This window comes from Diadema antillarum, unplaced genomic scaffold (assembly GCF_040938485.1).
Source record: "Diadema antillarum isolate AM-2024a unplaced genomic scaffold, OU_Dant_1.0 seq00000463_RagTag, whole genome shotgun sequence".
NCBI lineage: Eukaryota > Metazoa > Echinodermata > Echinoidea > Diadematoida > Diadematidae > Diadema > Diadema antillarum.
In genome coordinates this window covers 1,188,291-1,199,207 of record NW_027271434.1, presented here as the reverse complement: position 1 = coordinate 1,199,207, position 10,917 = coordinate 1,188,291, and the positions used below count along the sequence as shown (strand labels likewise).

Here is a 10,917-nt window from a genome sequence, read left to right as displayed (position 1 = left end):
TTGTTTAAACATTAATATTTCGATTCGAACATAGTGAAATGTCATCTGTCTACAAGACAGTCTATCACTGTATGTGTTGAGACAACAGTTCATATTAAAAACAATAGTTCAGTGTACTCTTGACTCCAGTGCAGATGCTTATAATTTGGAGAGTGCTATGTTTATCCAGTGTGTGTGTGTGTGTATGTGTGTTTTAGTGCGTAATGTGCACATACAAGAACACAATGTACTAAAGAGTTGACTTGCCCAACATATTATTGAAAATGATGATTCCAAATCCATTCCTGAAAATAGACTGAACCCCATTTATAGAAAAAAGAATGTATTGAAAGGGGTCAGAAATAAGGTTGCCATGGTTATGCATACATCATTACAAGTGTAGTTGTTGATAGCATGAAACATATGCTTTGCCAGAATGACCTGCTTTTTTTTTTTCAAGGAAAAGTCCATCATGATAGTTGGTTTGAATGAAACCACGAAAATTAGAAGTAGGTCAAGGAAAACAAAAAGATAACATGTACCAACTGTTTAAGTTAAAAGAGCAAGACACATTGGCAAGTCTGTGTGATGTTGGTGGTGAGCAACTCTCCATTGGGTTTGTACCAAAAAAAATACCATGTTGTGTTGATTTTTCTCCCATGAAAATTTTTCTTCCATCCTTTGCTTAGTACATCTATGCCATACATCATAAGTATTGTGTTTTTTAATGTCCTCCTCAGTGGGTACGTTCTGTCTCTCCCAAAACATGTATTTGAGAAAAAGTAATGAAATACTGTGTACAAAACAAATGGAAAACTGCTCAACACAAGATTACAGATAGATGCCAATTTGCATTTTTCTATAATGTCTACAACTGATTTTTTTTTGTGTGTGTGTCTGATTTTCCGCCAAATTTTCACTGATTTACTTCTCTGATTTCTCTGTTTTCGTACAAAGCAGCATAATTTCAGGATAGAATTTCCCTCTCAATGAAGGAACTTTCAGTATACACAAGTTAACGACATGTACTCTATATGTACATTATGTCATTGCACATATAGAGTTGTTTTCATTATGCAGCTCACTCTTGTACTAATTGAACATGTTATACGCTGTACCTGCTCAACAAGAACTGTGGTGGCACAATATATTTTCTTTTGCCAGCTCCATCAAAGACAATAGATAGTCACTCATACAATAAAATCTTCCTTGTTTACATGCTCTAATGCATGTGTTTGATAGTCCATGGATAAGAAGTCGGGGTCAATAAAACTTCATGACCATCTATTGTGGAAATGGTCTTTGGCATTTTATTTTCTAACATGACCTGTACAGTGTACGTGCACAATGCTGTAGATCTGATCAAGTCCTGACCATTGCCCATGTCCAGTCATAGAAAACACTCCTTTGGACCAATGACGCAAGTTTTCGGGAGACCTTGATTTTTGGTATGTAGTAACGGATGTTGATGGAAATGCAGCTGACATAGTATTTTACATAACAGATGTTTCAGATTCATAATAAACAACCTTACCAAACATAGACATAAATTTATATATATATATATATATATATATATACACATGTATATATATACATATACATTGTATAAATATATTTGTATATAATATATATACATATATTGTATATGATACATATATATACATTAAAACAACATTTCTTCACTGACGGATATGATTTACATTGATGTATCGACAAAAATGTACACATAAATTTGTATGTATCATTTTCAATTTGTTTTCAAACTTCATAAAGATTCTGTTTTGGCAATACATGATACAAAGTCATTATGAGTACATCTATTATAGTGTCATTACTGTGCCTATTTCATAATGTTTTTAATCATTATACAATTAAAAACGTCTACCTGAGCAAGAGCTGTCACGTTCAGTTGACTAAAATTTGACGCAGTTGACGCAGTACATGAACGTGGTTATTGCAACTTGCTAATTACTGCAAGCTTCCTTTCAAAAATAGCCTCTGATATAATGTATGCAAAACTACAGTCTCTCTACCTATAACAGCATAAGGGTGTGTGTGTGTGTGTGTGTGTGTTCAATGAGGGCAGGTGATTAAAGTGCGCTATATAAACTTGCTCAATATGGGTCAGAAGTGATGATAATTAGTACTATAGGTCACTGTGTCCATCTCTGTTTTGGCACCTGAAAGGAGTCTTTTTGTTTGCAATTACATGTATCGGAAATTTTCTTTCAGGAGAGGAAAGTGATCAACCAATATTTGCATCAAGTGTAAAATCCAAGCTCCGCCTGTCCAAAACAGCAATGTGTATTATGAAATGTTTTCACGAGACCTCCCCGCATCTTCATCCAGAAAGGATAAAAAAAGGAACGCATCTCAGCGTTTCAATCTCTTTCTCGAGGTCGTTTTAATTCTCTTCTTCACGCCTGGTGGTGATCCTCTCTTCATAGAATCCATTGTTGGTCTGAATTATACAGTTACAGTTATCACAGCTTAGATACGAATCGCTACAGATACGCCTTAAAGTCATGTCATGTGTTAACGTTCCCACCCTCTTTTATACACACATGAGAGCATTCAAGCATCTGGTAAACCTAAGTGCTTACGACGTAGCAAAAATGTAAGTGGTTGTGCAAACGTTGTATTCTCCGAAGATTAACCAAAGGATAATCCAAGTCACGGACTATACACACCTTGTGCTCGGCCTATAAATAGAGAGAATTCTGGATACGAAAGACAGAGAGAAAAAAACGCTAGCCAATTAAGATGAAATTCTCACTGTGTCTTCTCGTGGTAGTCGCCGTCTCCTTCGGCCATGCCAGCCCGGTCCAACACGACCAGGACCAGGCACTGAAACCCCTTGGCCCGCTGTTCCGTGCTAAACTCCTCGATTCGGACCCCCTGCGAGCGAAGCGAGCAGCGAGAAACAACGGTTTGAGCGAGCAAGACCAGCAGACGATACTTGCCACCCACAATGGTCACCGCGGTGACGTGAGCCCTTCTGCTGCCAATATGGTTCCTCTCGTAAGTGTATGGCACTCTTGCCGCCTGCCAGAAATAATGCGTATACTCGTTATTTTGTTTGTCAGATGGTAATTTCGAAAGATATTTAGTACATTTGTTTTGAATATTTCAAATCTTATCCACTTGTAATCATGCCGACCTTTTACATTTATGTATATTTAGGGTGAGGTTGATTACATTTGGTTCGCACAAATGATAGAACAAACGATACACCGTTTTCAAGATGTACGTTCTATGTACTTACAGATTTTCTTTTCCATGTTTAACGAATTTCAGTTGAGATGCAACATGATTTTTTTTTAATGATATACATGTAGCTACAAACGCGAAAGTTTACGTGTTCTCGCTAATTCCTCTAGGTTATCTTGTTTTATGATGGAGGGCTTATAAATGGGAAAATGAAAAGGATTTCAAAATCTAGATTGGATCAAAAATAAAATACACGTAATAAACGTCTATATTCACGGAACATACAAAGATACGTGTTTACATCAATGTAAAAGAAATGACGAAATACATATAAGGCTAAGAAACGTGAGAAGATCATAAATTTCACTCTTCGAAACACGCACTCACAGGCAGACACTCGCCCACGCATATGAATCAAAAACCGAGGGGCGACCACAACCCCATCAAGATTACTTTATCTATTTTTTTTTTATTGTTCATAGGGGCCTGTTTTATCGGGTATCTTTGGGCACCTAGGTTTGCCGCATTTTAGGTATAAAAAGGCCGTTCATAATAATCATCCGACGTACGTAGATAAATTCATTATATAATGCACTCCCGTTATAACGATCACGACTTTAACTAAATTCCGATTACAACGAAGTAAAAATTCAGGCTGCAACATTGTCCACTCTTTGTAGTTTTATTATAGTTTTTCCCGGCCAATTTTGCACGTGTGTCAGTCCAATTCCTAATTGCTGCATTCAATTTAGCAAAATTTAGCGTAGATATATGTTCGGTATTTCAATTTCATGATCTCTTCATTCAAATTCATTTTGGAGCATTCAAATTACCTTTAGTCTCATTCTAATTAACCCTTTTTCGATTGATATTCGTAAAACAAGCACAATTTCGTTATTCGTTCGTTCAATTTAGAATGATATAGTCACGTGATCACGAACACAGTGGCGGATCCAGAGGGGGGCGCAACCGGCGCACGCCCCCCTTTAATTTTCGTTAAAAACAAAGAAAATAAAAAGAAAAAAAATGAAATGAAACCCGGAAGTGGCACCAGAAATATTAGTCACGCCCCCCCCCCCCCCCCCCCTTTACAGAATTCCTGGATCCGCCCCTGCGGACATGCTGCACTCGTTCATTCGAATTCATTTTGGGGCATTCAATTTAACATCTTTTACAGTCAATTTAGCACGCATGTTTATGCTTTTGTTCTGTCGTTATTTTTTTTTCAACATATTTATTGTTTTGCAACGGTCATTACATTTCATATTTTCGTATTCAGTTTAGAGATATTAGCAACAGCTTTTTTTTTCTTCAATGTGCTTATTGAGTCTTCCAGTCCGAAGAAATAACATGAAGTTAATTTGAATGAACATGTTTGGAATTTGACTGCCCATACGCGAAATTGAATGACTGAAATACCCTTTTCGGCCAGTGCTGGCGAATTTGAATGACTGAAGAGCACGTGCCAATTTGAATGCCCGTTTTACGAATTCGAAAGGCGCATGTGCAAATTTCATTGATCGAAATGCTAAATATTGAACGAACAGCTTACAGTTTTGAATGACAGAATGTGCAGTGACGAGGATTTTTGCTAAATTAAATGAACTTTCTATCAAATGGACTGACAAAAGTGCGAAATTGGCCGGGAAAACCTACATTTATTTGTTCCGTTATCACGAAATTTCGATATAACGAAAGAAAACTGCCGGTCTGGAGGACTTCGTCATATATAAACGGGAGTCCACTCTAGATGGTATTATATTTTGGATCAAATATTTGTCTTCCATTGATTGGTTAATAGAGCTTCACGTGATTATAGGTATTTTGAACTATTTTAGAGTGTTGGTGTGTTTGACACTCCATGAAGTACTATTTGCAAAATGACGTCACTTTTATGACGACATTTTGCAAATAGTATATACTATTTGCAAAATGATGTCACAATCACCCTTCTCTACAATCAAGTGTACGTGGTCCGTCCACGTCCGGTCCCGAATTCTAACTGCGACCAACCCCAACACGCAGTGTTGCAGTGTAACTGTGTACACGGAGCGTCCCGGGGTTAGGCTAAGCCTATGATTTTCACTTTTTATTCAAATTTTTGATCCAAAATATAAAACAAATATACTTTGCCTAGTTTCGAGTTTCTTGTTAAAACTATGGGCCTCGGTGACTCCAAACTAGTACTATTCACTGAGGGGCGCAGCCCCGAAGTGAATAGTACTAATTTGGAGTCACCTCTGCCCATATTTTTAACAAGAAACTCTCAAGGCCAAGTATATTTGTATAATATGTTTTACAAAATAAGATATCATTACGGCAGCTATTGTTACTGTCACGATCTGATAATTTCTTATGGATGTTGCAAATTGTAATTAAGACAATTACAGTCCCAGGAACTTGAAGAGGAGATTAAAAAGAATATCTTTTCATAACGTAATTCATGTCATTTTTTTTCCACAATCTATCACCATCTTTACTATCATGCAGCGATGGGACGCGGAGCTGGCGGCCTCCGCCCAAGCTTGGGCCGACCAGTGTACGTTCAGCCACGACGATTCTTCGGACCGGAGAACGGACGAGTGGTGGTGGGTCGGACAGAACATCGCCTACGGTTTCGGCTACAGTATGACTAGCTACATTGACTCGTGGAACGACGAGAAGGTCGACTACGACTACGCATCGAATACGTGCGCTTCTGGTGCTGTATGCGGTCATTACACGCAGGTAAATTATTATGTGTGATCTCATTGAATTAACCATCAAGCTCGAGAAAAGAATGAACACGGAAACACTCATCCTTTCTCCCAAGCACCTTTCTCACCTATCTCTCCCTCACATACCAATACTAATTCATTTTGAATATGTTTATGATATATATCATAATTTGTATATCATATAATTATATTATAATATACCAGGGGTGTTTTATAAAGCTGTTCGTAAACTTACGAACAACTTACGAGCGACTGGTGATCAGTTGTGATGTGCTATACTTAACAGAATTTCAGTAATTCAGCACAAGAACTGATTACCAGTCGATTGCGTAACTGTACGAACAGCTATATGAAACAGGGCCCTGTATAGGTCTAGATATCATGTGCATGAGTGTGTGTATAAAATGCATACACAGAATCAAATCTGTCCCTCGGATAGGACATAAAATGGAGGTCCCGTGTGTGAGAGAGTCACAACTCATGCACGAAAAAGATCCCGCTTCATTCATTCATCGCAAAGAACAGGGTGTTTAACCCGGTGAAGTGGTCCCGCCTCACATCCAACTGGACCCCATGAAAGACCAGCTTAGTGTAGCTGAATATGGGCTATCCAGCCATCTCAGATGGAAATGAACGAACAAACAAAGCTAGCTTCTTTCTCTCGACTCAAAAAAAAAATCCGCTCTGATATCATGACGTATTTTGGCGAACATAGGTAAACCCAGCTCACATACCGAAATCCCTTCATGAGTTCCAGAGTACGAATCAGTTGTGTCTAGAATTTAGAGGGCGTGTCTCATTTAATAATCGCCCAGTATGCACGGCCCGGTTGCAATGATCACAGCAGCTCGCTCGCCTGTTCGTTAGAAGTACATTTTGTATGTTCGTCTGTTTATTGTTCTTTACAGTACCGTCATTTATGCAGATTAAGGGAAATGTCCATGAGAGGGGGTCTTATTCTATTATGGCCAGTGCTCCCTGTTTGCAAGCATCAACAAACTTTGACCTGGCTTCTCAGTAATATTTCTACATATCCCCATTGTTTTACACTTTCATAATGTATGTAATTCTCTTTATATAGCTGTATGTCTCTCTTCGCATCGGAATAGGCCTCTACACCTGGATGGCGTAATACAAGTGCTGTTCTATAATTCAAGGCGTGGAGAGTTGTTTTGATATGGCCATGATATCGCGCTGGCAGGTCTATAGGAATGTATACTATTCATGAAACACTGGAGATGTGTAAACCTCTTTTGATTTTGGCTACTATCGTTTTAATACTGTACGCCAATAGGACAACACAACATAACACAACACAACATTTTTCAATTTAGAATGGTTTGTGTTTGTCGGGGCTTTTTCTCAAATTTTACGTTACCTGTCTGGGAAAATCCTCCCAAAATAAGTAGCTCTGATTAATTTGATCTATCCGTTACGCAGGTGGTTTGGGCTGACTCGACCTTCATAGGGTGTGGATGGGCCACATGTCCCTACAACTATAAGGGAGTCACGTATCCTTTCGACTACCTCGTTTGCAACTACGGCCCTGGGTGAGTAACTTGTCATCACACAACCTAATACTAGTAGGGCCTACGTGTATCACGAATATGAATGCTTTGAATATGTAAAGGCCCGGTCACACCGCCAGAACTTTGCTGGAGCGTTCCTGGAGCGGTGAAAAAAAATCATCACCGCTCGTAACCGTTCAGCACCGTTTAACAGAAGTTGGCCCCCGTTAAGGCAACGCCGTATACGCTCGGCCACCGCTGATGGTCCCTCCTACCGCTCCGAAAATTTTGAGCCGCACAAAATATTGCGAGCGGTGAGGAGAGGGTAATTTTCCGCTCTGGCAAAGTTCACCACCGCCCCAACAACGCCCAGTCAACGTTTGGCACCGCTAGACGCAAGTTCGTGGACGTTTGGGTCCGCTAGGCCAACGCAGAAATCTTGAACGCTGGACCACCGCTGCTTCGCCAGCTTTGCCCGGGCGGTGATTAAACGTTGCACAAACTTTGGTGGCGCGGTTGTAAGCGCTTTACGAGAGGACACGGGATTGCTGGAACGGTGTCGGGCGTTGAAGCAGCGATCCTTTGCGGTGAAGAACTTTGGTTTGGCGTTGGTATGCAAAAGTGTCGGAGCGGGACCAGAATTTGGCTATAAATACGGGGAGAAATGGACCGGGAGCCCATTTGGAATCGAGCTGCCGTTGAGTGAAGACCTCATTTATATCGAATTTGCTCAAAGTTACAGTAAAACTGTACTATCATGGATGCTAAAAGACTTGCTATGATTGGAGGCTGCTGGCCTTCCTTCTCAAGCCTTCCTCTTCTTTTGTCCACGTGGCATGATGAACTTCAACTATCGACTTCTATCAAAAATCTATCAGAACTTCTATCCAAAGCGATCCGTTCAGCTCCGTAGTCAAAAGCGGTATGCCGCTAAACCAACTTTAAACCCCCGCCGAGCCAACGCCCGCATACGCAGAACGCCGCTCTATCAACGCTCGCGTCACCGCTAAACCAACGCTCGCTACCGTTAAACCAACGTCTGCTTCAGTGGTGCACCGCTAAGGCAACGCCCGTGTTTTCGATATTTTCCCCCTTTTGTGCGCGGTGACGAGCGTTGTCGAAATTCGGCCCCCTCTCCCTACCGTTCAATGAACGCTCCAACAAAGTTCGGGCGGTGTGACCGGGCCTTAAATACTTATTTATATGCGTAGAACGTATAAAGGGACTTTAACTTTCCATATTACTAAAGAGTAACCGATTTCACAGTTTTGCGAAAGCATCTTAAATGTTTCATATCTTATGGTTTTTATACACTTTGGTCCGATCCTAAAGACACCATCGTGACTTTGTGTGTTCGACTTGACTTTTTGCAGTGAGATAAAATTTGACAATAAGATATATGTCTAATGTGTTTTTTGTTTGTTTGTTCGTTTGTTTGTTTTTGTTTGTTTGTTTGTTTGTTTTTTGAACGTGCTTTTCTATTGTCCATTTGCAGAGGGAACTTCAATGGTAACAAACCCTACATCAGCGGATCGCCTTGCAGTAGCTGCCCCCGGGGCTACGGGGGAGGATGTGACTCAAACTTGTGCACCTGTGAGTGTTAGATTCTTCTCGCCTTCCTTAACCCTTTTCCTATTATACGAGATTCCAAAGTTCCCAAAGATTCTGTGTGAGCTCCGCTGGTTCTTCGTTGTCATTGAGTTAATTTGCAGTTTAATCAAACGTTGACTGTATAATAAGCTTGACAGGTCGTCTCGCTGGTCGTATAAGGTACATTATTTTTACGTCGTCACGCGGGTCGCTGTAATTATTTCATTGACTTCATTGATTTGTTAAACAATATGTGATATGTTGTGGTGACAATCAATATCATGGTTCAATCTCAACGGCGATAGTTATGAATATATAAAAAGGTAAACAATTCCAAGTTTTACAAACACTCTTCAAGCGGCGTAGATACCACACTATCAACAGCAGTGACTATAAAATGACCACGACGATTTAGTTGACGACAATGAAAACAAAATGAGTCTCCAGGGACATGCGCAATTGCTTTACTGTCCGCTTCCATCCGGAGACACAACGGGACCGCTGATAAATCTGTTCACTCATTATGAATGAAATAAAACAAGATTCTTTTTTTTTTTCATTTCTTATGAGCTCCCTCGTGGAGATTTTTCTTATGAGCTTCCTCGTGGAGACATTTCTTATGAGCTTCCTCGTGGAGACATTTCTTATGAGCTTCCTCGTGGAGACATTTCTTATGAGCTTCCTCGTGGAGACATTTCTTATGAGCTCCCTCGTGGAGACATTTCTTATGAGCTTCCTCGTGGAGACATTTCTTATGAGCTTCCTCGTGGAGACATTTCTTATGAGCTTCCTCGTGGAGACATTTCTTATGAGCTCTCTCGTCGAGACATTATCTCTTATATCTAATAGTAATGTTGCATTTGTTGAAGATTTATTATGGTCTGATTTTATGTCAGTATTGTCTGGGGCATATATATATTTTTTCTTTTTGGATAGGGTCCATTTTTTCTCTCTTCTTTTCTTTTTCTTTTTCAAGCAACAACATCATATTTGTTTAAATATATCTGCCGATCGGCAGAGAGAAGCGTTGTACGTACTTTCCTATGTCTCTGACACAGGAAGGGTTAATATCTTGGAAAGCTTTTTATAAAACACGTGAACGTTGTTAATTGATACATTAGCTCCCCGTGTACGTTTCCTTGCTTATTTCTAAGGTAGATGTTCGAGCATGGAGGATAATCTATCCTATCCTTTTGTTTTGCAGTGAGTCTCTGATTTTTACGATGCTTCCTTATTCGTCTTTATTAAAAGTTTGTTTTACGCGTCATTTTGCTCTTATATTAATTATGAGATTTCTAGTTGATGACACAGGATAATTATTATGATATTGTTGTCATACACTCTAAGTCAGACTCTTATCCCGTTAAAGTATATTATTTCCTATCAACCATGAGAAAGGGGAAACATCTTCTTAATACTGTATTGATGCCAAAACATCTATGAAAAAAAGAAACAATTCAGAGTTTGAGAGCCGCTCACAACAGCTTAAAATCCTATTTTCTTTCCATTGATTTTGGCAAAGAGTAAGGGAGAGTAAAAATTATTCCCCCAATTAATACTTCTTTTGTAATCTCTCTCTCTCTCTCTCTCTCTCTCTCTCTCTTTGTTTCTTCCTCGTTTTTATTTTCTTCAGTGGGCTAGACGACGCGGAATGAGAAGAATAGAGCTCGGTGGCGATCATCCTGTCAGGCAAATAATGTTAAACGACGACTTTTTTTGTCAACGACGAAAGAGTACTATTGATATAATGTAAAATCGATGTAACCGGCCTATGAAAGTTTGAGAAAATCAAATAAATTTATATAAGACAGTTTGGATGTCTTGAAGTCCATTATGTTTTCTTTTAGTAACGCAGTGAAAGGTCTCATTATTAAGGACATTCCTCATCAAATGTTATACATATTTCTTTG

At 39.4% G+C, this 10,917-nt stretch overlaps 1 protein-coding gene across 1 annotated transcript; it reads left to right on the top strand.

Moving 5' to 3' along the window:
* The first annotated feature begins 2,745 nt into the window (after positions 1-2,745).
* LOC139733230 (peptidase inhibitor R3HDML-like) lies at positions 2,746-9,021 on the top strand. Its single transcript, XM_071644068.1, has 4 exons — positions 2,746-3,003; positions 5,683-5,919; positions 7,350-7,459; positions 8,913-9,021. Exons 1-4 carry the CDS (start codon positions 2,746-2,748, stop codon positions 9,019-9,021), a joined length of 714 nt encoding a protein of 237 aa, XP_071500169.1.
* Positions 9,022-10,917: the final 1,896 nt, after the last annotated feature.